This window comes from Pelophylax lessonae, assembly GCF_965119305.1.
Source record: "Pelophylax lessonae genome assembly, chromosome: 4".
Lineage (NCBI taxonomy): Eukaryota > Metazoa > Chordata > Amphibia > Anura > Ranidae > Pelophylax > Pelophylax lessonae.
The window spans coordinates 302349628-302376045 of record NC_138771.1 but is presented as its reverse complement, the minus strand read 5'-3'; the positions used below and the strand labels follow the sequence as shown (position 1 = coordinate 302376045).

Genomic DNA, 26418 nt, shown 5'->3' with positions numbered 1-26418 from the left:
CAGCAACAGTGCATGCAATTCTCCAGGCAAGGATACCAGTCCAGTGTCAGTGCATGCGGCAGGCAGAGGCATGATGGCAGTAAGTCCTGCAGGCAGAAGTAGGGCCTCTGTCGGGATAGAATGGGGACAGGGGTAGAGGCTTCTCCCACCCAAATCGCTTTGAAGCCTCTGGGATCCAGACCCTAATCTGAGAAGAAGAAAAACAAAAAAAAATTGTTTTCTTCATCCAGAAAAACATTTCTGGTCCCCTCACATATGCGAGACCCCTGTGGTATGAATCCCACTACTTCCAGAGGCAGGCAAAAATCGTGGTCAAACAGTCCAGGGTCAGTTCCAGAGCAGGCAGAGGTAGGTACAAAATCGGCAGGCAAAGGCGTGGTCAAATAACAGTCCAGGGTCAGTTCCAGATCAGGCAGAGGTATGAACAGAATCAGCAGGCAGAAGCATGGTCAAAAAACAGGCCAGGGTCAGTTCCGGAGCAGGCAGACATAGGTACAAAATCAGCAGGCAAAGGCGTCGTTGTATAACAGTCCAGGGTCATTTCAGGAGTATACAGTGGCATAAGGGGTGAAAGCGGAGGACTACGTTTACCATACTAATAATTTAGACAAGTATGGTAACGGCGGAAACAGTCGTCTACACAGAGGCCTGGTTGGGAAGGACACTGGGGACAGTAATAGCGGGTGTCTTTTCGAATTCCTGCCTTGGTACACACCCTACATTTTTTCTGCCGTTTTTGGTCTCTTTGTGTGGGAGGGATTTTACTTGGAAAATGGCGTTCAGACAGTCTGCTTATTACGTCAGATCTAATGTTTTCTGGTGGGCCGTTTGGAAATATGAGGGTTGTGAAGATTTCCTCCAGGTAATAAAGGAAGGGTTGGGGGCTTTCGGTGGATTTGCGGTATAAAATGTAGGAATTGTATATGGCCAAATGAAAAATATAAATTGCTACTTTTTTGTACCAATGATAGGTACGTCTTGTGGGTAGATAGCAGTGGCGGCCGGTGCATAGGGGGCGCCAGGGCGCCGCCCCCCCTGAAAAAGGAAGAAAAAAAAAAAGATAAAAAAAAAAAAAAAGATTGCAAAACGAGCAATAAAGTTTGGAAAAAAAAAAAAAATTGCGTTCGCCGCCGCCGCCGCCAGCCGATGTGGAGGGGGTGGGGGGGTGGGGTTACCACCCAGAAGAGGCGCCGATTGGCTGCCTTCTGGGGGGCGTGGGGGGCGTAACCTGGGCGCAAGGCAGATTCCTTGGAAACCCCCACTTCGTGGATTCCTGGCTGTGATTGGTCCAGCCTCCAGCCTGGACCAATCACAGCATCCAGGACATCCAACGCTGACCCCGCTGACGTCACTCGCAGCAGTGGACCGGACCGCGGGCGATGGAGTCGGGTGGACACCGGACGGGAGTGACGGCGGCACCGGAGAGGAGACCAGACCACCGGAGGTCATCTGCTGGAAGAAGACATCACCACCGGTGAGTCCTCGTGGTCCTCCTGTCCTGTCAGTCCTCCATGACCATCCATCCAGCTTTTCCACCGCCATCCCCCTATGCTCTGCCTCATCCCATGAGTCATGGGATGAGGCAGAGCAGAGGGGGATGGCGGTGGAAAGGCTGGATGGATGGATGGTCATGGGATGAGGCAGAGCAGAGGGGGATGGCGGTGGAAAGGCTGGATGGATGGTCATCATGGGCCATGACCATCCATCCATCCATCCATCCAGCCTTTCCACCGCCATCCCCCTCTGCTCTGCCTCATCCCATGACCATCCCTCCCACCGCCATCCCTTTGCCTGATCCCATCTCTCCCACTGCCATACCTCTGCAGGGGGCATGTACGCTGGTCACTACATTGAAAGGGGGCATGTACGCTGGTCACTGTATTGAAAGGGGGCATGTACGCTGGTCACTACATTGAAAGGGGGCATGTACGCTGGTCACTGTATTGAAAGGGGGCATGTACGCTGGTCACTACATTGAAAGGGGGCATGTACGCTGGTCACTACATTGAAAGGGGGCATGTACGCTGGTCACTGCATTGAAAGGGGGCCTGTACGCTGGTCACTGCATTGAAAGGGGGCCTGTACGCTGGTCACTGCATTGAAAGGGGGCATGTACGCTGGTCACTACATTGAAAGGGGGCATGTACGCTGGTCACTGCATTGAAAGGGGGCCTGTACGCTGGTCACTGCATTGAAAGGGGGCATGTACGCTGGTCACTACATTGAAAGGGGGCATGTACGCTGGTCACTGCATTGAAAGGGGGCATGTACGCTGGTCACTACATTGAAAGGGGGCCTGTATACCGGTCACTACATTGAAAGGGGGCATGTACGCTGGTCACTGCATTGAAAGGGGGCATGTACGCTGGTCACTACATTGAAAGGGGGCATGTACTGTGTGGTCTGTGCTAGGGGGTCTGTACTGTGGGGTTTGTACAAGGGGCCTGTACTGTGGGGTTTGTGCCACTCTGTCAGTGTATCCCATAATAGGGCCCCTGCTCCCTATTATGGGATATACTAGTACTGATGGAGCCCTTAATATGTGATATATTGGGAGAATTGGTTCACGCAAGCAAAATACAGGGGACAAAATGGGTGGGGTCTATAAGGGGTGTGGCTTCTGAGAAATGGGAGGGGCCAAAATAGAAGGGCGGGGTCTTGCGCCCCCCCATCTTAAAACTTCACCAGCCGCCACTGGTAGATAGGGTTCCATCATTTGGTCGTTGAAATCCACTCCCCCCATGAATAAGTTGTACTCATGTACACATGTTGGCTTTCGGACTGGGCCATTCCTTCGTCGGGATTCCACATAGTTGTCATTGTGGATCGAAGACAACATGTACACATCTCTTCTGTCCCTCCACTTCACAGCCAGAACTTCCTCATTTCTCAGACTCGCCGTCTCCCCTCTTCTCAGCTTGGTGTTTACTAGCCTTTGAGGAAAGCCTTTCCGGTTTTTTCGGACCGTGCCACATGCAGGAGTCTTCTTTCTGTGAAGGTTTCGGAACAGGGGCAAACTGGTGTAGAAATTGTCTACGTACAGGTGGTAGCCTTTTTCAAGGAGGGGGTAAATGAGGTCCCAAACGACTTTCCCGCTTGATCCCATGTAGTCCGGACATTCAGGGGGATGCAGCTGGGTGTCCTTCCCTTCGTACACCCTGAAGGCATAGGTGTACCCTGTGGCTCGGTCACATAGTTTGTAAAGCTTCACCCCATAGCGGGCCCGTTTGCTGGGAATGAATTGTTTGATGCCCAGCCTGCCAGTAAATTTCACAAGGGACTCATCCACACATATATTTTGGTCTGGGGTAAATAATTGAGGGAATATTTCTGAAAAATAATTTAGAAGTGGCCGAATTTTGAACAGCTTGTCAAATGCTGGGGAATTTCGGGGAGGGCACTGGGTATTGTCATTGAAATGTAGGAACCTCATGATCATCAGATACCTGGCCCTGGGCATTACTGCAGAGTAGATGGGCATATGGTAGATTGGTTTGGTTGACCAATATGCTTGCAGTTCGTTTTTTTTATTGAGTCCCATGTTGAGGGTGAGGCCTAAAAATATCTTGAACTCCTCCACCGTTAGGTCTCTCCACTCAAAGGGACGGGAATAAAAAGATGTGGGGTTACTCTGGATAAATTGATGTGCATACAGGTTGCACTGGGCCACAATGGACGTCAGCAGGTCCTCCGTAAAAATTAAACGGAAGTAGTCAATTGGGGCAAAGTTCTCAGTGTTGACCTGGACTCCTGGCTGGGCAGTGAAAGGGGGGATGATGGCTTCTCCTGAGTTGGGAGGAAGCCACAGGGGGTTCAGAAGGGCATAGGGAAGGCTGGCGTTGGTCCTAACCCTTTGGGGGCGAGGTGACACCCCACTTGAGCTTGGCCTTTCTTGCCGAGGCACTGTGGTGCTGGTGGATGGCACTGCGGAGCTGGTGGATGGCACTGCGGAGCTGGTGGATGGCACTGCGAAGCTGGTGGATGGCACCGCGGAGCTGGTGGATGGCACTGCCTCCTCCTCACCAGAACGCCTTCGTTTGGCAGGCGGGCAGTATTCCTCCTCGTCGGAGTCGGTCTGCGTCCCGCTGCTAATGACCGGCTCGTAATTTACTTCGGAGTCAGACTCTGACTCCGAAGATTCCGAAGCAGAAAGCTCCCTGTCCATGTCCTCACTGATTATATTGAAGGCCTCCTCAGCTGAGAAAATTTTTTTTGCCATCGTTGGTGACACTGATGGGCACGGTGACACTGATGAGCACTGGGCGGCACTGATGGGCAGACTGGTGGGCACTGGGCACACTTATGAGCACTGGGCGGCACTGATGAGCACTGGGCGGCACTGATGAGCACTGGACGGCACTGATGAGCACTGGACGGCACTGATGAGCACTGGGCGGCACTGATGAGCACTGGGCGGCACTGATGAGCACTGGACGGCACTGATGAGCACTGGGCGACACTGATGAGCACTGGGCTGGCACTGATGGGCACTGGGCGGCACTGATGAGCACTGGGCGGCACTGATGGGCACACTGGTGGGCACTGGGCACACTTATGAGCACTGGGCGGCACTGATGAGCACTGGACGGCACTGATGAGCACTGGGCGGCACTGATGAGCACTGGGCGGCACTGATGAGCACTGGGCTGCACTGATGGGCACACTGGTGGGCACTGGGCACACTTATGAGCACTGGGCGGCACTGATGAGCACTGGACGGCACTGATGAGCACTGGGCGGCACTGATGAGCACTGGACGGCACTGATGAGCACTGGGCGGCACTGATGAGCACTGGGCGGCACTGATGAGCACTGGACGGCACTGATGAGCACTGGGCGGCACTGATGAGCACTGGGCGGCACTGATGAGCACTGGACGGCACTGATGAGCACTGGGCGGGCACTGATGGGCACACTGGTGGGCACTGGGCGGCACTGATGAGCACTGGGCGGCACTGATGAGCACTGGACAGCACTGATGAGCACTGGGCGGGCACTGATGGGCACACTGGTGGGCACTGGGCGGCAGTGATGAGCACTGGGCGGCAGTGATGAGCACTGGGCGGCACTGATGAGCACTGGGCAGGCACTGATGGGCACAGGTGGGCACATTGGTGGGCACACTGGTGGGCACACTGGTGGGCACTGATGAGACTGGGCACACTGATGGCACACTGGTGGGAACACTGGTGGGCACACTGGTGGGCACACTGGTGGGCACTGGTGGGCACTGGTGGGCACTGGTGGGCACTGGTGATCACTGGTGGGCAATGGTGGGCACTTTTTTTGCACTTACGATCTCTCCTCTCCTCACACTGCAGTCTGTGTGTGAGGAGGGAGAGCTGGCAATGAGTGATGATCTCAAATGTTTACATTTGAGATCATCTCTCATTGGATGCCTCGATCGTGACGAATGGCCGCTGTGATTGGCCATTCGTCACGATCTGTGATTGGCTGTGTCCAAGGGACACGGCCAACACAGATTATCCCCGGTGCGCGCTCGCGGGAGCGCGCGGGGAGTCTGTTACTACCGAGGCAATGACAGATGATCTCATATGTTTACATATGAGATCATCTCTCATTGGATGCCTCGATCGTGACGAATGGCCGCTGTGATTGGCCATTCGTCTCGATCTGTGATTGGCTGTGTCCAAGGGACACGGCCAACACAGCTTCTGCCCGATGCGCGCTCGCGGGAGCGCGCGGCGGGCGTGTTTATGGGAGGCCGTTTAAAAACGGCCTCCCGAAAATTCAAGTCCGCGCTGCAGCCGTATATAGGCTGTAGCGCGGATGTGAGAAGGTTAAAGAGGTAAAGAGCTACAAGCTGCAGCACACAGTGTTCCAGCTAGAAGATCAACTAGTAGTCACATTTTTTATAAACTTATCATGCATCTTGCTTTAAATGACATCATAAAGGGATAGCTCAGAAAATTATGCAGATATTAAGTGCCGGTTCACACATATGCAATGTGGAACATCGTATGTGATTTGCACCACACTGCTGTGCAAATCACATGTGATGTCTGTGCAATGCAAATTCAGCCATACAGATTGGCTGGCTGAATTTGCATCGCATTCGGACCAAAGTCGCACAGGACCGTTTTTTTGGTCCGCACCAGAATCGGATCGCATGGGTATTCACACCTAAGCGATCTGACTCCTGTCCGAACTGACAGTTCGACAGTTCGCACTGCAATATGCGAACTAATCTGGGGGTGTTGTTAACTTTGTATTGACATTCCCAGCAATTCGCATATGGCAGTGCGAACTGCCTGCGAGTCGGGTGCAATGTGGGAACCTGCAAGGGATTCGCAGGGTTCCCGCATCGCACCAATGTGAACCGGCACTAAAACCACAACTCCAGATCTTTCCTTCTACACGAGTGCTGGTTCACATTGGCGCGATGTGGGAACCCTGCGAATCCACTGCGTTGCACCTGACTCGCAGGCATTTCACACTGGCTTATGCAAACTGCTGGGATTGTCAATACAAATTTAACAATACCCCCAGATTAGTTTGCATATTGCAGTGCGAACTGTCAGTTCGGACAGGAATCATATCACATAGGTGAGAACACCCATGCGATCTTATTCTGGTGCAGGCCAAAAAAAGGGTCCTGCGCGACTTTGGTCTGCATACGATGCCAATTCAGCCATGCAATCTGTATTACTGAATTGACATCGCACATACATCGCATGTGATTTGCACAGTAGTGCGGTGCGAATCACATGCAATGTCTCACATCGCATAAGTGTGAACCGGCACTAAGCCATGCTGATAATGGAATAGTAGCTGCCCATCTCACTCCTCCTTCCTGCTAGTTGTAGAGATTTGCTTCTAATCCCTAGCCACTGTTCCACATCTGGGTTGAATGGTACCCAGTGTCATTGTACCACTTCCTCTGTTTATGGTCAGTCATGACCACAGCCCATCTTTGGTGTAGAAAGTACCATCACCATGCTTCAAGCCCTAGCAGGGAACATGGCATGCTGTCCCATAGCAGTGGCACATATCACAGATGTGTGATGTGTGTATGCTAGTCTATTTCTCAATCAGACTAACGCTGGATGTAAAACTAAGTACTGTGGAAGTTAAGTGACTGCCACTTTTTAAAGGAAAACGTGGTAGGAAGGGATAGAAAGGACAGGTAGGTGTGTAGGGAGCCCGAGTATGTATTTTGGGATCCTGGAGATTTAAGATATCTATAGGAAGGTACAAACTGCCACTGGTTTGAGCATTCCACACACAGCAGTATGAAATCAAGCCATGTTTGGTCACATGATCTCAACAGCTAGGTGCCTACCTTTGAGAAAACAGACAGAGAAAAGCTGATGTAATTTAGCATTACTAGGTTGGTGTTACACATGCTTCTATGTGGTGTCACAAAGCTGCCAGACTGATAAACAGGTCTGTCTACCCTACAATTAAAGTGATATTAAAAGTATTTTATTTAAAATAACAACATGTTATACTTACCTGCTCTTTGCACAGAGCAGCCCCAATCATCCTCTTTTCAGGTCCCTGCCAAGCCGCTTGCTATGGGGGCACTAGTGAGTGCTCGCTCCCAAGCCCCAGTCTGTGTGTCTATTTAAACAAACAAAACAAGGTTGCCCCCCCCCCCCCCCCGCTCCCTCCTCACTGGCTGTGAATAACAGCAGTGCGAGCCAATGGCTACTTTAATCTTGAAAAAAAACAAGTCTTACTAGAAGATTTGATGTCAATAGCATCTCCTATACATTTCAGCCCTTTGATACATATTGACCACAGTTCCTCAGAAATGTCTTTCCCATTTGTCTAAGCATCTAAGTTGTTTCCCAAAAGAAAATCAAATCACTATTCCTTCATGTGCTAACAAGGAGTTTTAATAACATTGAAAATGAATTTATGTAAATTGAAGAGTAACTGCACAGTTATTTAAGATGAAACTAGCACAAAAACACAGGTAGATCCATCCATTTACAACAGCAACTGTACCCCAAAACCTTACACTTGGAGATTAAACAAAGCTCTCCTAAATGACCCAATCTTCCTGAAGCTTAAACGGGACTACACTCCTTTTTCAAAGATAATGACGATGGCTCTGTATCTCCCTCTGTGCTGTGGGAAACACACAAAGCATACATAAGAGGCAAACTAATAGCCCAAGGTTCTAAATTAAAGCACCGACTTTGGGATCAGAAGGACACCCTACTCAAATGAATCACTAGGCCAGAGACTCTTCACAAGGAGAATTTGGCCAAAAGCCACTTAGCTGGGCTCACAGATCTCCAACTCTCTTTCAAGCTAATGCTGGGTGCTAACACCAAAAGAGCACTCCACAGAATAGACCAAAAATACTATGTGCAGTCAAAAAACATGGAAAATTGTTAGCCACAGCTCTATGATACCAATGCAAAAAGTTTTTAATCCTCTTTATTACAAGCCAGGATACGGTATGTATATAAAACAGAAAAAAAATCCTCTAGTGCTCCCTGAATTACTTTATTAAATAACGATCAAACAAGTAGCACACTCACAATTCCATGCACTTCAGCAGTGCAGGCTTTTACAGGTTCGTCTTACTGGATGTATGGATGATCGAACTGGATATGGCGTCTGTGCGCAGCCTCCTTCCCCGAATGGATGTCACAGTGTTAGGGTAATGAAGTTGATGTAAAAGTCTGTGGTTGTCAGTAGGTTTTAGATGGCTGAAGAGAGATATTGTGTCCCAAAGTCATTTCTGCTGAATGCCCACAAGAGACACATCATCTCTCTCCATCCATCTAAAATCTGCTGACAACCACAGATTTTTAAGCCAGCTTCATTACCTTAACACTTTGACATCCATATTCACAATCACTCTTGGGGTGCAGGATCCAGCTTTTCAGGCCTCAGTGTTTCTTATTTGCCTCTTTTGGGTATAGGGCTCTCTGGCGCCCTCCTTTGCTACTACTGGCCTTTCATTTATGCATATTACTTTGATGGTTCAGCGGACCAGCAGAACTGTAAGACTCTGTTTTTATTGAAACATGGATTGTTCATCTATAACACCATATTATTGGATATGAATTAGACCTCTCGCACCCCTGATGAAGGAGATATCTAATCTCTAAAATGCGTTGGGTGGAGGAAGCTAAGCTACATCAATATCACTTTCACAGTTGGTGTATCCAATGGCTGTTCATACCATGTTGTCTATGTTTCTTTTATCCAGTAATGTAATAACAAAACCGGTGTTTTTATAGAATTTACCATTATGTTTTTCACTTGATACTAAACTAGTGCCTTAAATGTCCCACAAATAGGGGAACCACCTCTTTTTGTGAGTCTAATTTTTAGGGATGTGGCACATAGCAGAATCCAATCACCTTTATCTATAAAATGAGGGACAAATGATAAAGGAGGGACAGATGGACTTTGTTCCAAATCAAGGACAGTTGAGAGCTATGAATATCCTAGACTGCAAACTCTAACCAGCAGAGCCCTCTGATTCCTTCTGTATTGAATTGTATTGTAACTGTACCGTCTGCCCTCATGTTGTAAAGCGATGTGCAAACTGTTGGCGCTATATAAATCCTGTATAATAATAATAAAAATAATTAATATGCACTGTAAAAATTCACGCATGCCTATGTCGAAATTTAAATTGAAAGATGCAATAAAACTTTATTAAGAAAAAAATAAAACTTTCCCCTACTTTGGAGAACAAATCTACTTTTTTTTTTTTTAATGGTTTATTTCTCTGATCAGGTAGAAAATACACTTCTATTTCTGTGATTAACATCCAATCCAATTTCAAGGAGTTAGTGACAATACGTTCATTCAGCCCTAGGCCAAAATGACAATACCTGTCAAACTTAATGTTGCATAATCATACTTATACTTTGGAGTAGGTCTAAACTCTTGCAATAAATACCCAGTTTTGCAGAGCCCTCTATATAAAACAGGGTTACATTGCTTTTTTAAATTACAGCCATACAGTTTTCCTTTTACTTTGATGACAATGCTGCAGATGAACTGAGTAAGTGTTGTCACCCCAGGACAGAAAGTATTTGCGGATATACCTTTTTGGTATGATTTAATTCAAGCAGGATGTATAAAAAGGAATTAAACTTTTTGACATTACAAGAACATGTACAACAAAATAATTGTCTTCAGGGCCTGTTCACACCTGATTCACGGTCTGCATTCTTGAGTGATTCCTGTGCAATTCAATTTTCTGTCCATTCAAATGACACTAGATTGCACAAAAAAGTAGTGTATGCATTACTTTTCAAAAACGTGCCTCACCAAACCGCATGGCACCACAGTGCCATATAGTGCAGGCAAACGCACTGCATTTGCAATCTGCATTTGGGGTGCCGTTAAGAATATATTAACACCCGCAGCAGATCGCACACATAGTGGGTTTTGAGCACACACTCTGATGTGAAATGGCTCTAAAGGGTTGACTTTAGATATATTTACACATTAGTTTGCATAATACATATGTTTATAGACTGTCTGCTTTATAGCATTTATTCTTTAAAAGATAATCACTGGCAGGTTAAATCTCTACAAATTAATGACTGGCATGTTGCTGACAAAATTCATAGGAGAACAGCAATATGGTATCACATTTATTAAAAAAATATTCCTTAAAACTTTATCTTAAGCAACTGAATATAATTTTCATATTGGTGCATATTTGTCAATGTTTATAATTGACACTCAGTAATGTCGGGTTGACAAAACAGCTAAAAAGCCTACATAATCCTCAGCACTGTAATATTATAGCAAAAGTTAAGCAAAATGTCTATAAAGTTATATTGTTGGTGCATAGTACTAGGTAAAAGATTTTAGGCAGGGCCTCAAATTTAATTTAAACCATTACATTTGCCTTTCAAAAACTCCCCAAGGAAATCAGTTTAAATGCTGTCTTTGTCTTCTGTCCCCATCCCTAGTCCCTTCCCCCACAAAGTACACATACACACACAAAAAAGCTGTTTAAAGGCTGCCAAGCATCCTTCTCTTTGTGACATGCAGCATGAATCCAGGACAAAAAACATATGCTAGTGAACAGCATGCATAATATTAGGCAGCAGCGCACCATTGCCCTCATTGGCTTCATGGCATGGTCGTACCAACACTAGAGCTAGAGCTGTTATTGTTCATCACATTCCGATTTAGAATCCTGAGGGTATACTTTCCAGTTTACTTTTTACACATAAAAAAAAATCAGCCTTCATTAACTAAAATACTCTGATTTTAAAAAATATTTTATTTAATATTATTCATGCTTTAAAAATGTTATGGAATGTAATGACAAAAACAAATTAACATAATGCATTTTGTATGTTTTAGCCCAGATGTATTCAGGCAGCAACACGTATAGCCTTTTAAATTACAGTAAAAACAGAATTACACTTTCTTGGCTTATAGATAAAATAATATTTGTATTTTGAGTAATACTATATATATATATATATATATATATACACTGTGGTACCAAAAGTATTGGGTCGTCTGCCTTTACACGCACATGAACTTAATGGCATCCCAGCCTTAGTCCGTAGGGTTCAATATTGAGTTGGCCCACCCTTTGCAGCTATAACAGCTTTAACTCTTTTGGGAAGGCTGTCCACAAGGTTTAGGAGTGTGCCTATGGGAATGTTTGACCCTTTTTCCAGAAGCGTATTTATGAGGTCAGGCACTGATGGGAATGGGAAGTCCTGGCTCGCAGTCTGCGCTCTAATTCATCCCAAAGGTGTTCTATGGGGTTGAGGTTAGGACTCTGTGCAGGCCAGTCAAGTTCATCCACCCCAAACTCACTAATCTATGTCTTTATGGACCTTGTTTGTGCACTGGTGCGCAGTCGTGTTGGAACAGGAAGGGGCCATCCCCAAACTGTTCCCACAAAGTTGGGAGCATGCAGTTGTCCAAAATGTCTTGGTATGCTGATGTCTTAAGATTTCCTTTCACTGGAACAAAGGGGGTCAAGCCCAACAACTGAAAAACAAACCCACACCATAATCCCCCCTCCACTAAATTATTTGGATCAGTGCATAAAAAAAGGTCCTTAAAGACTTGGATGAGCGGGTTTGGGGTGGAGGAACTTGACCTCAACCTGATAGAACACCTTTTGTATGATTTAGAGCGGAGAGTGCGAGCCAGGTCTTCTCGTCCACATCAGTGCCTGACCTCACAAATGCGTTTCTGGAAGAATGGTCAAACATTCCCATAGACACACTCCTAAACCTTAGTATATACAACGTTCGACCAGCGCTTGTGAAAATGTCAAGTACAATCGGTATATGCCAAAAATTGCATGACTGTGGCCCTAATCAGTCTTTGTAGGGTGGTATGCGGGATAGTTCAATTACTGGAGTGTATGGAGATGGATGGAGAAGGTGGCTTCTAGCTTCAAACAGAGCTAGATGGTCTCTGTAACAGACAAGTGGGGTAGGAGAAAAAAAGCAGCACCACCTCAGTGCAGGTTAAAAAGTAATTTATTACATAAAAACAATGTAGTAACTCACACAGAGCAGATAGTTGGTCAGCAATAGTAGATGGTTCATCTGCAACACTGTGGGGATATTAGGGAGGTGAACTGTAGCAGTGGCTGGTCCTGGCTGTGCCGGTGGAGTCCGACACTTCCTGTGTCTATGGCAGTGTTCCAGTATCCTAGTGTCACATCCGGTAGTGGCAGGGGGATGCTCGCGTTTGGAGCATGCGTGCTCCTTCCTCAGGCGATGCTGATCTTAGTGTCAGGCTGGGGTTTTTATGGCAGGGAGTCTCTGGGGAAGTGGCTTGTTGCTATGGAGATGCGCTGTACACATTGTTCTCAGACCAGAACGGGAAGTAGCCTGTGTCCGTGGCTACAGAAGGGGGCGGATGTCTTGATTTATTATTCTGTCAGCAGATAGATCTGGTGCGGATGTTAGTGAGCAGGGCAGAGGGAGTAGAAAAGAAAACTTGATGCCTGATAAATGTATACTTATAATCTTACACAGTAGTGGGGTACAAGCCAAAGGGGGTTTGTTGGGATGAAAGGAAATTGGAATTACCATGAAGTCAGGATGGGAAATATTAATGAAAATAATGGGGAATATTCAAGGAAACAAGTACGTATATGTATGCATATATAGATGAACTGAACACAAGTATACACTGGATATATGCACACAAAAATTATGCGTAGGATTAGATGTACAACAATGTGATATATATATACAGTATGGAGGGATACAAATGGCCAAAGAAATATAAAAAGGAATGTGAGGTATGGAAATAAAAATAAAAATAAAACTAATAATGGAAAGAAATAAATGAATATAAAAATAAGGAGGGAATTACAAATAAAAATAGAGATGAAAACAAAAGTGAAAATAAAAATAAAAAACATAAATAAAAATAAAATTTAAATAGAAATACACAAACACAGACAAAGGTCTGACTACCTCCAGGAATCAGCACTATTACTGCCGGACAAAAACACCTATATCAAACTAAACAAAGACCCGTTACCAGTATTTGCCTCAGAAGCACATCAACTCATCAACATTGCTGCATGAGAAGGAATCATTAACAAAATAGAAACATCCTTCCTGAAACATGATCTCTACCATAGACCCTACTTCTATCACCTCCCGAAAATACACAAGGACCCAGTCAATCCAACCGGCAGACCCATCATGGCAGCCATGGAGAGCGTTACCAGCTACTTCTCTATTTACATAGATCAGTTTTTACAACCACTGGCACAAAATCTTCCCTCTTATGTAAGAGACAGCATACATCTCCTCGACATGCTAGCCAAATATACATGGGAACCCTCTTACATGTGGCTGTCCCTGAATGTCTGCTCCTTATATACATCCATACCACATGATGTAGGCCTATCGGCAGTCCAACATTTTCTGGGAGAAGACCAAAACATGAACCCCCGCCAAGCACAATTTATCCTGGAAGCCACCGAATACTGCCTAGCCCACAACTACTTTGAGTTTAATGGTGATTTCTACCTACAGACCCAAGGAACAGCTATGGGTACGAATTGCACACCCAGCTATGCCAATTTGACCATGGATCTCTGGGAGAAGAAATACATTTGGTCCAATAATCCATTCTCCTCCCAGATTATTTTCTATGGTCGCTACATAGACGACAAAGTAATTATCTGGGATGGTACATCCTCCACCATCCAACCCTTTGTTGACCATTGCAATGAGATTAACATGGGCCTTACCTTCACTTCCATACAAAATCAAGACTTTTTAGCCTTCTTAGACCTCCTCCTCTGCCATGACAATCAAATTATATATACTGAAAATTACATCAAACCAACAGCGGGCAATTCTTATTTACACTTTAAAAGCGGCCATCGTCCACGTTGGATAAAGAGCATCCCGAAAAGCCAGTTCTGTCAACTAAGACATAACTGCACACGAACTGAGGATTTCACCACCTATGGTAAACACCTGAGTAAAAAATTCTTAGAAAAAGGGTATCCACAGAAATTGATCGACGAAGCCTTCACCTTCTATCAAGAGAATGAACCAAAAAACAATAGAAAAGAAGGAAATCACGCTGATCCAGATACCCAACCATTGAGATTCACCACCACATTCCATAATAGATACAAACAAATGGAACACATTCTCAAAAAACATTGGCCCATCCTTCAAGCTGACCTACATCTGAAAACCAGTATTCCTGATCGCCCATTGGTGTCATACAGAAGAGCCCGAAATCTGAAGAATAGCATCGCTCCAAGTATGATCAAAAAATCTTCTAATACACCGAGTGCACCCCTAACCTTCAATATCAAAGGCATGTTCCAATGCCGCAAAGCATTATGTCTGACCTGTAAGCATGTTACACACGGGCAAAAATAATTTTCCACCAAAGGCCAAAAATATATTATTCTGGATTTCTTCAACTGCTCTACGGAGTTTGTAATATATTGCATGTCATGTCAATGTGGCTTCCTTTACGTAGGCCACACCATTCGCACTTTACGCAAAAGATTTGGCGAACACACACAGTTCGTTGAAGCTGGAACTGACAAACACAGTGTCCCCAAACATTTTCTACAGCACCACCACCAATCTTCAGCTGACCTGAAAGTGTGGATCATCGAATCCATACCTAAAAATCTCCCTCCAGCCGAAAGGTTCAAACGTCTATTCCCCAGAGAAAAGCCGAAAGGTTCAAACGTCTATTCCCCTGGACTCCCTGACACCTGGGGGCTTAAATGAAGAAATCGAGGTGAACTCGCTGCTCTAAACTACCATTATTCATTCTGAATAAAGCAACACACTATATATCCTTCTTCTCCCTCACTTTGACCTACAGCCAACCTCATCTCATATACTTACAGGAAGTCCCTCTCCACATTGATTCTATTGGTAATCTCACATCTTACCTCTATCTCTGTACTATTCATCTTTCCTTTTATATAAATTTATCGTATTATAATTTTTTCATATTAATTTTATTTTTATTTGTATTAATATATATATATATATATATATATATTTTTTATTTTTATTTCTGTTTTAATTTAATTTTAATTTTATTTTTATTTTAGTTTTTTATTATAATTTTTTTATTAATATTATTATTTTTGTGGAAAAAAATATTATTTTTTATTTATTTTTTTCCCTTTGTTTTCATCTCTATTTTTATTTGTAACTTTCTCCTTATTTTTATATTAATTTATTTCTTTCCATTATTAGTTTTATTTTTATTTTTATTTCCATACCTCACATTCCTTTTTATATTTCTTTGGCCATTTGTATCCCTCCATATATATATATCACATTGTTGTACATCTAATCCTGCGCATAATTTTTGAGTGCATATATCCAGAAGTGTATACTTGTGTTCAGTTCATCTACATATGCATACATATACGTACTTGTTTCCTTGAATATACCCAATTATTTTCATTCATATTTCCCATCCTCACTTCATGGTAATTCCAATTTCCTTCTCCCAACAAACTCCCTTTGGCTTGTACCCCACTACTGTGTATTATTATAAGTATACATTTATCAGGCATCTGTAATGTTCTGGTACCTTTGGGTACCCTAATTACTCTTTCATAAGTGTATGCGCCCCACCATTCTCTTTTGGTAAGGTGCGCATACACCTTTAAGACTGATGCTGTCATCACTGAGCGCCGGACTGGATGGCTATTTAGATCGCCGGCTCTCACTCACGTGTTCGTTCAAACTGCTTTGTGCCTTGATGCTAACCTGTCTTGAAGCTCTCATGCTTGCAAGCATACCTCGCTGTCGGAACCACGCTGCGCTGATCCCTGTATCCCGCTACCGGATCATCCGCTCTTGCCGAACCTCTCCTCTGCTACATTGCTATTAGTGATAAGTACCCCACAGGGGAAACCTCTATAATTTTCATACTAAAGCTTACACTATCTAGCTCTGCATACTAAGGACTATTACTACATCTGCATTATCTAAGATTGCTAGCTCTTGAGCCTACTACCACCTGTTCTTGCACTGGGTTGATCTCTCTTGTATGTCCACCTGCTACTCTGTCATCTGCTACCATACATGATTGCTAAACCTATCTGCATCCCATCTGCTACTATCTTACTTTCAAGAACATTTCCTTTCAAGTGTCTGTCATCTACCATCTCTACCCAACCTGTCTCTTCAGCCTATCATCACTGTGTTACTATATACATAAGTCACTCTAGGAAACATCTTATTGAGTGTGTGTATTTACTTGCTGAATTGAGATCATCCACACATGATGAGTCATTGAGAGTTGGGATTGGTGTCTCAGCGTTTCTCTACATGACTACTGAAGTGGAATATTTCTGCAGCTGAAAATCCACATCATACATAAAACGCAGGAGCGTTACAGATTGAACGAACCACAAATGGATTCAGCAGAAATAACCACTCAGATGACACAATTAAAACAGCAAGTACCTGCGTTAATACATGCACTTGCTGAATTAAAAGAAGACAATCAGGCTCTGTCGCAGCAGGTAATTAGACTGACACAATTTACCACTGCTCAGTCCCCTGAACCCAAAATAAATCCTCCTTTGGTATTTACAGGCGATCGCAAAAAATTTCGCGAATTTAAAAACGCATGTGAGTTACTTTTCTTGCTAAAACCCCGTACCTACCTTACTGATCACATTAAGGTTTGTACTATTATTTCTTACCTAACAGGCGATCCTCGGGCCTGGGCAGACTCTCTTTTTGAGAAAAGCGACCAGCTTCTCAACTCCTATGCCTTGTTCCTAGCAGAACTCACTAGCCTATATGATGATCCCAATAGGCAGAGTACTGCCGATCTTCAATTAAGATCCTTGAAACAAGGTGGGAGACCTGTAGAAGACTTTGTCGCAGAATTCAAGAGATGGACCCTTGATTTAGAATGGAATGATGCATCTCTGAAATCCCAATTTAGGCTTGGCCTATCAGAGGCCGTTAAAGATGAGCTCGCCCGAGCGGATCTGCCAAAAACCCTGGATGCATTGATACAACTCAGTATCACCATAGATAGAAGACTACGAGAAAGAAAGGCTGAGAAAATGGGAATGCCATTATCCAGTTCTTCTCGGATTTCGGCCGTTGACCCCGTTCCTATGGAGGTAGGAACCATACGCCCACCTCTATCAACTATGGAAAGAGCCAGAAGACGATCTGGTAATCTCTGCTTGTACTGTGCATCCCCGGATCACAAGATAAACGTCTGTCCCCTAGTCTACAAAAAGAAGGGTGAGTGTTCACATGTCCTCCTAGGGGGATTGACAACTTCAATCACTAACCCTTACCTTTCTGTTTGCTTAACATTACAGTGGGACCAGAACAGGATTACTACTAAGGCCATGATTGACACAGGATCTTGTGGAAATTATATTGACATACGTTTTGCTGCTTTAAATAAAGTTCCTATTATTTCTAAACTTAAACCTGTCTCAGTGAGTCTTATTAACGGTGTTCCTTTATCCTCTGGTCCGATCACTGATCAGACACAGGCACTCCTAGTCACTACTAACGGGTCTCATATGGAGACCACTACCTTCGATCTAATACCTTCACCCCACTTTCCCATTGTTTTGGGACTTCCCTGGTTGCACACACATCAACCAACCATAGATTGGAAGGAACGGACCCTGACCTTCCTCTCTTGCTATTGTGAGGGTACGTGTAACCTCCCGTCTTTCGGGAAGATCCTGTCTGTGGTGACAGATGAGATTGCACCACTATGTTATCAGGATCTCTCTGAGGTTTTTCTTGAGAAAAATGCTCAAGCACTACCTCCCCATCGAGACTATGATTGTAGCATTGATCTACTCCCAAATAGCAAATTGCCGTTCGGTCATGTTTATCCTCTTTCACAGGATGAACTTTCCCATCTCAAAGACTATTTGGATGAGAATTTGGAAAAAGGTTTTATTAGACCTTCCACTTCTTCCACAGCAGCAGGACTCTTTTTTGTCCGCAATAAGGACTCAAGTCTCAGGCCTATCATCGACTATAGGCAATTGAATGCTATTACAATAAAAGATCGCTATCCTCTACCACTTATCCCTGAGCTCATTGAGCAGGTGCGTGGAGCTACCTATTTTTCAAAATTGGACCTGAAAGGAGCATACAATCTCATTCGAATCCGTGATGGACACGAGTGGAAGACTGCATTCAGAACCAGATACGGATTGTTCGAATATCTTGTAATGCCATTCGGGCTATGCAACGCCCCTGCAGTTTTTCAACGATTTATAAACGATATTTTCAGAGACTTACTAGATGTCTGTGTTGTGGTATATCTGGACGATATACTTATATATTCACGATCCCTGTCTGAACACATAAGACATGTAAGACTAGTATTATCGAGATTGCTTGCACACAACCTTTATGTGAAACTGAAAAAATGCTTGTTTCATAAAGAAGAGGTACGGTTTCTAGGCTACATCATATCCAAAACAGGAATCGAGATGGACATGAGTAAGATATCCTGCATTCAGGATTGGCCTACACCAACCACACGCAAGGCGCTACAGCGATTCCTTGGATTTTCGAATTTCTACAGGAAGTTCATTAGAAACTTCTCTGCCATTGTGAGACCCCTCACACAGCTCACTAGCATTAAAAAAACTTTCAAATGGTCAGATGAAGCAAATAAAGCTTTTCACCTGTTAAAGACAAGGTTTACTTCTGCTCCCATACTACGCCATCCAGACCCATCCCTCCAATACATTCTGGAAGTAGATGCGTCAAACATGGCAGTAGGAGCAATACTCTCCCAACGACCAACTCACACTTCACCACTTCATCCAGTCGCCTTTTTTTCTAAATCCCTAAGCAGTCCAGAGATAAATTACCCCGTGGGTGAAAAGGAACTGCTTGCTATAAAATTGGCTCTGGAGAATTGGCGACATCTACTCGAAGGCACCCAATTACCAATACTTATATACACGGACCATAAAAATCTCCAATATCTTCAGACTAACAAAACTCTCTCGCACCGACAGGTACGATGGTCACTATTCTTTCTAAGGTTTAACTTCCTAGTGACCTACACACCTGCAGATAGGAACAAAAAGGCGGATGCACTATCACGACTAACTGAAGAAAACTACTTCGAAATCCCTTCTGTTCCTATAATACCTCACAAACGCATTATTGGAGTTGTCCGTTCCTTGAAGGAAGAGGTTTTGCATGGTATAAGTTTGGATTCACCCCCACCACAACTAAATACTGATGCAGAAGGCTTCCTCTACTACAACGACAAACTTTACATACCACCTACCATACGCACCAAGATCTTGGAATTATCGCATGATGTGCCTATGGCAGGACATATGGGTATGACAAAGACTCTTAATCTGATTACCAGGCAATTCTGGTGGCCTGACATGAAAACATCTATACAAAAATTCGTCTCTTCATGCAATGTCTGTGCCAGGTCCAAAATTGACACTACGAGACCATCCGGTCTACTATGCAGTCTACCAATACCCCAAACTCCATGGGAGGTTGTGTCCTTGGACTTTATAGTGGAATTGCCTCCTTCCAAAGGATTTAATACCATCTTAGTGTCAGTGGACCATCTGACAAAAATGGCACATTTCATTGCTATTCGCAGACTACCTTCGTCCAAACAAACGGCAGAACTCCTGATGAAACATGTCTTTAAGTTACATGGTATCCCAAAAACTCTTCTGTCTGACCGTGGATCACAATTTATTTCCAAGTTCTGGCAAGAACTATGTCACATACTACGGATCGAGCGGAAGCTCACTTCTCCTTACCATCCGCAGACCAACGGACAGACTGAAAGAGTCAACCAATGCATCGAGCAATATTTACGTTGTTACACTTCTTACCAACAGGATGATTGGGTGGATCTTCTCCCTCTGGCAGAATTTGCCTACAACAACGCAACCCACAGTACGACCAAGCAGAGTCCGTTCTACTTGAACTATGGGTTTCATCCCTCTATTCTTCCACCACGCATCCTTCCTTCAAATAACCCAGTAGCTTCAGACTATCTTACCCAAATAAAGGACTCTCTGGGTTTGCTTAATACTACCATTGCACACGCTCATAGTCAACAAAAGAAGTACTATGATCTTCGCAGAAGACCTTCTCCTCAGTACGCTATCGGGGACCTCGTTTGGCTCTCAACAAAAAATTTAAGACTGAAAATCCCTAGCAAAAAGCTTGGACCTCTGTTCTTGGGACCTTTCCCAATCAAGAAACTTATTGGAAAAGCTGCAGTACAGCTTACATTGCCAATAGACCTCAAAATACATCCCTTTTTCCATGTGTCGCTACTGAAGCCCCATGTTCCTGACCAAGGAATAAGGCCTACTATCCCACCTCCTCCTCCTGTACAAGTTGAAGGTGGAGAAGAATATGAGATAAAAGAGATTCTGGATTCTCGTATCCACAGAGGAAGACTTCAGTACTTGGTTCGATGGAAGAACTATGGGCCCCAAGACGACACCTGGCTAAACACCTCTGACATACATGCCTCTAGATTAATCCGCAATTTTCATGCGAAGTACCCAGACAAACCAGCTCCAGAGGCCTTCAGGAGCCGGCCTTAAGTGGGGGGGTACTGTAATGTTCTGGTACCTTTGGGTACCCTAATTACTCTTTCATAAGTGTATGCGCCCCACCATTCTCTTTTGGTAAGGTGCGCATACACCTTTAAGACTGATGCTGTCATCACTGAGCGCCGGACTGGATGGCTATTTAGATCGCCGGCTCTCACTCACATGTGTTCGTTCAAACTGCTTTGTGCCTTGATGCTAACCTGTCTTGAAGCTCTCATGCTTGCAAGCATACCTCGCTGTCGGAACCACGCTGCGCTGATCCCTGTATCCCGCTACCGGCTCATCCGCTCTTGCCGAACCTCTCCTCTGCTACATTGCTATTAGTGATAAGTACCCCACAGGGGAAACCTCTATAACTTTCATACTAAAGCTTACACTATCTAGCTCTGCATACTAAGGACTATTACTACATCTGCATTATCTAAGATTGCTAGCTCTTGAGCCTACTACCACCTGTTCTTGCACTGGGTTGATGTCTCTTGTATGTCCACCTGCTACTCTGTCATCTGCTACCATACATGATTGCTAAACCTATCTGCATCCCATCTGCTACTATCTTACTTTCAAGAACATTTCCTTTCAAGTGTCTGTCATCTACCATCTCTACCCAACCTGTCTCTTCAGCCTATCATCACTGTGTTACTATATACATAAGTCACTCTAGGAAACATCTTATTGAGTGTGTGTATTTACTTGCTGAATTGAGATCATCCACACATGATGAGTCATTGAGAGTTGGGATTGGTGTCTCAGCGTTTCTCTACATGACTACTGAAGTGGAATATTTCTGCAGCTGAAAATCCACATCATACATAAAACGCAGGAGCGTTACAGCATCAAGTTTTCTTTTCTACTCCCTCTGCCCTGCTCACTAACATCCGCACCAGATCTATCTGCTGACAGCATAATAAATCAAGACATCCGCCCCCTTCTTTAGCCACAGACACAGGCTACTTCCCGTTCCGGTCTAGAAACACTGCGTACAGCGCATCTTCATAGCAACAAGCCACGCCCCTGGAGACTCTCCACCATAAAAACCCCAGCCTGACACTAAAATCAGCATCGCCTGAGGAAGGAGCACCTATGCTCTGAACACGAGCACCCCCCGCCACTACCAGATGTGACGCTAGTAAACTGGAACGCCGCCAGAGACACAGGAAGTGTCGTTACTACATTGTTTTTATGTAATAAATTACTTTTTAACCTGCACTGAGGTGGCGCTGCTTTTTTCCTCCTACCACACTCCTAAACCTTGTGGACAGCCTTCCCAGAAGAGGTGAAGCTGTTATAGCTGCAAAGGGTGGGCCAACACAATAATGAAACCCTTGGGACTAAGACAGGGATGTCATTAAAGTTTATGTGGGTGTAAAGGCAGGTGTCCCAATACTTTTGGTAATATAGTGTGTATATATATATATATATATATATATATAGCAGTGGCAAAGATACATAGATACCTCTGAGGCTTTTCCAGAATAGCAAAGGCCTGAGTCTGGATGTCTAATATAAATATGGGCTTGACAAGGGAGGACTAGAAACCAGAGCCCAGTAACCTAAAAGGAATGAGGGGAACATGGGCTGTTGTTGTGGAACCTGGGCCCCAAAAACCCATGTCAGCTAATTAGTTCATGGTGGTCAGTGTATTAGCATAGGCAGATCTACTTCTACCACTTAGGGGGCTTTCTAAGAACATGCTAAAACATGCCTGCAATTCATCTCTGGCCATGAGCTATTTTGGGAGAGCCCATCTACTAGTACTAAGACAAGGCAGACAAGGTCAATTATATACCACACTGTGAAGTATTGTTCTGACTACTCTAAACTAAGAAAAAGTGGCACCTGATTGTTTTCTATTTGTTATTGCTCTTTATGCTATCTCATTAAGGCAGTCTGCTGCTACGAAATTCACATTTTTAGTTTTTAAATGATGTAGCTTCATTGGATGGCTAAGACAGATGTTCAATTTCAGTTAAATTTATTATACTATTAAAACCGTAATAAGTTGGTTTATATGTTTATTGAAATTTTGATATATTAGGAAATATTAATTTGCAACACTATTGTCATACATTTTTATAATGGATAAATTAATCCTACTTACCTTGGCCTTACACATTTTTAACTCCAAAGCTTTGAAATCCATATGGTCAATTAATGATCTCATGAAGGAGCTGAAAAACATTTGTTAAAGAGAAAGAATTATTAGCTTTAGGCTTCATATATTTTTTTGTGCATTCAACTTTTTTCCTCCAGGCCCACAGTTTTTAACACTAGTTTCCTGTGTGGCATCATGACTTTTTCAGCCAGGAACTTTTGCAGCAAGTAATAGGAGGAAAGGAAAAATTAGATATGACTGGCACATTACAAAGACTGCCACAAAAGATACCTGCTTTTGGGCAAGTTTATTAGATTACTTACTTGCTAAAATGAGACCCACCATGTGGGAGATTTGCCTGTTAGAGAGTGAGTACCTAGTCACCTTATTAGTAGTCCACTACTAATGGCTCACAATACAAACACCATTATTTTACATGCAGGCCTTCACAATGAAGCTCTGCTTTTCAATCTCGGTTCATCAGGATATTTTTTTCACACATCTTCCTAGAAATCATTTCTAATAAAACTATGAAACTTCAATTTCATTAAAATAAGGTGTTCAAATATTTCCCTATATTTTAAAGAATTAAAGCTCAAATCCAAGCAAGCATCTAAATACACTGTTGAATTACATTTACTTTATGGGAATTGTATTTCACTGATTTCTAATTCTTCCCCACCAGTATTGTGAAACAAATGCCCATACTAGACAATTTATAAAGTATATGTGTAGATGGGTTTTAAACAGCATTAAAGACGGAGCACAAAACATATATTAAAAATCAAATTTACTTTTAAATATACCTATAAAAATATTGTTTAATATTAATGGCTGATTTAACAGACAAGACATTAACTTTCATGAACAACTACAGACTCATAGCGCAAAATTTCCATACAAAACCATCACAATACCTGGGGTCCAGAAAATAACTGAAAAGTGCGATGATTGTAGAGGAGGTAACAAAAGTGTTTCAAATAACTCTTCCTCAGGGGCAATGACATACTTAAAGTTGAAGTTCACCCAAAACCTAACTAACTCTAAACCTACTTGCAGCCACATTCTAAAACTAATTTATCTAGCCCTGTATAGAAGAAATCGCTATACATACCTTTTCTGCAGCTGCTCCAGTCCGGTCCTATGCTGAGCTGTCAGCAGCGACTTCTCTGTGTAGGTGTGTGCAGAAGAGGCAGCTGACAATGAAAGCCCCATGGACAATGGAAATATCTCTAAGGGTGACATCACTTTCCAGGTATTTCCCAGCGGTTGTGGGCTCTCTTTTGGACACAGCATCCATCTCTGGAGACCAGACCGGATCAGCTTCAGAAAAGGTATGTACAGTGGGGAAAATAAATATTTGATCCCCTACATATTTTGTAAGTTTTCCCACTTAAAGGGCCTATAATTTTTTATCAAAGGTGAATTTTCTTTTCAATATGTTTATTGTATTTTGTAATAAAAAGGACATGCAGATAAGAATATTAGCCTACAAGGCCCAACGGTGTAAATGAACAAGTACAATACAAATAATCAAAACCCTTTGGTTTGTGTAATTATATGGAGACAGAGAGAGTATATTTCAAACTGACCACAACAAGTAGCAAAAACTTCTTACACCCTCTAAGCCTCTTGTCGTAAAAGGCCCAGGATATGCCGGGCTAGGGGAAGGGAGCATTTCCAGGGCTCCTCCAACCCGGTCGGAGTCAGGCACACCACCCCCATGGGATCAAACTGTGGATGTAGAGACCCCATCAAGGCTGTCTGGAGACCCGGAAGGCTTCTCCCCCTCCGGCCCTCATCTAGAGCCACTGGTCTAGCTAATGTCAAAGCCAGGGCCGCTTGTATCGTACAGAGAGGGAGAAGAGAATTCAAAGAATCACTCTCATGTCTAAAAAAAACCTTGTGTTTGGCTATCAAAATATAAGATGGGGTCTCTACAACAGTACCTTGTTGTTGTGATACCTCATTGGCTATCCTCTGGCTGTGTGTTTAATCCTAGTGTCGGTCACTTCCGGTCATCTGCAATGGCGCTGCTGGTGGCTTTCGTTCTCCGCGGGATCCGCCATCCGAAAGGAGGTGTGGTGAGTGCACCGTCGGGCTGGTGAAGTCGACGCATTTCGCTTAGGATAGCGTAGTTCGCCCCACCAAAGGGGAGAACCCTAGGAGCCACCGTGGATGACATCCCAGCTGTATCTTAACAACAAATATGCCCAAGTATAAGGGAAAGTATAAGAAAAACCTTAAAAACTTTAAGACAAATTAGACTTTGAACTCGTCAAACATTGGGGAATAGAATTCCAGGGCCCTCTTCCCACCCCCACCCCTCCCCATTGGAGGAGTTCCCCAGGAAACAAAGAGGCAAACTCATGCTAAAAGCTACCACAAATCGTGGGGAGAGATAAGCCATCTAAAAGATCAGTTCCAGAAAATGCAAAACAGGATCCAGTTGTCCTTTATCCAAATGACTTCCTCAGGGAGGTTGAGAGTCCCTTTACCTCTTCGGTTGTTGTTTCTGCCAAACCGGAGTAAGTGGACTAGGAGAAGAAGGCCTTTTGGCAGATGAGGGACCCCTGGCTGTGAAAGGAGGAGGGATCTCTTGGGTAATCAGCCCCAGGTTTAGGAGCAGGCGTTCACCTTGAGAAAATGATGAGAAGCTGTGGGCCTTGTTCCAATACAAGAACTTTAAGCAAAATGGAAAGAACCATCTCTATGTTATGTCGTTTTGAGCCAGAACTTGAAGGAGGGGTTTTAGAGAGTGACGTCTTTGTACGGTAAAGGGGAGAGGTCCGCAAAGACCTAGACCCAATGTCCCTGAATAGTGAGCCCATCTGAATTCTTACACAATTTCATCACCTCTTACTTGACAGAGTAAAGGTGGAGTTTAACTATAATGTCTCTCGGTAGACTATCAGATCGCATTGGTTGCAGGGCTCTGTGCACTCTGTCCAATTCCAAATAGTTTCTGGGATGTCTGGGATTAAGTCCTTGATGAAGGAACAAATTGCATGGTTAACTTCTTTCACTGATTCAGGGGGTCCTCTGACTCTGAAGTTGTATCGTCCTGAATGGTTTTCAAGGTCATCTATTTTGGACAATGCAGTTTCCAACTGATCCTGGATATCCAGTATTCTGGAAGTGTTTTGGTTAATTCTGGCTACAGGTTGGTCACCCTCCTTTTTCATGACTTACATCTGTGATCCTAAATGCTGCAGTTCAGCATGGATGGAGGAGGTGATCTGTGCAGCTG

At 44.0% G+C, this 26418-nt stretch overlaps 1 protein-coding gene across 4 annotated transcripts in view; it reads right to left on the bottom strand.

Annotated features, from left to right (window-relative positions):
- LOC309552023 (uncharacterized protein) overlaps positions 1-26418 on the bottom strand; it is a 472505-nt gene that overhangs the window by 23615 nt on the left and 422472 nt on the right. For all 4 annotated transcript variants that reach the window (XM_082252767.1, XM_082252768.1, XM_082252770.1 and 1 more), the window contains one exon: positions 23175-23244. In XM_082252767.1, coding sequence (XP_082108893.1) covers positions 23175-23244 — 70 coding nt within the window. The remainder of the gene's footprint in view (positions 1-23174; positions 23245-26418) is intronic.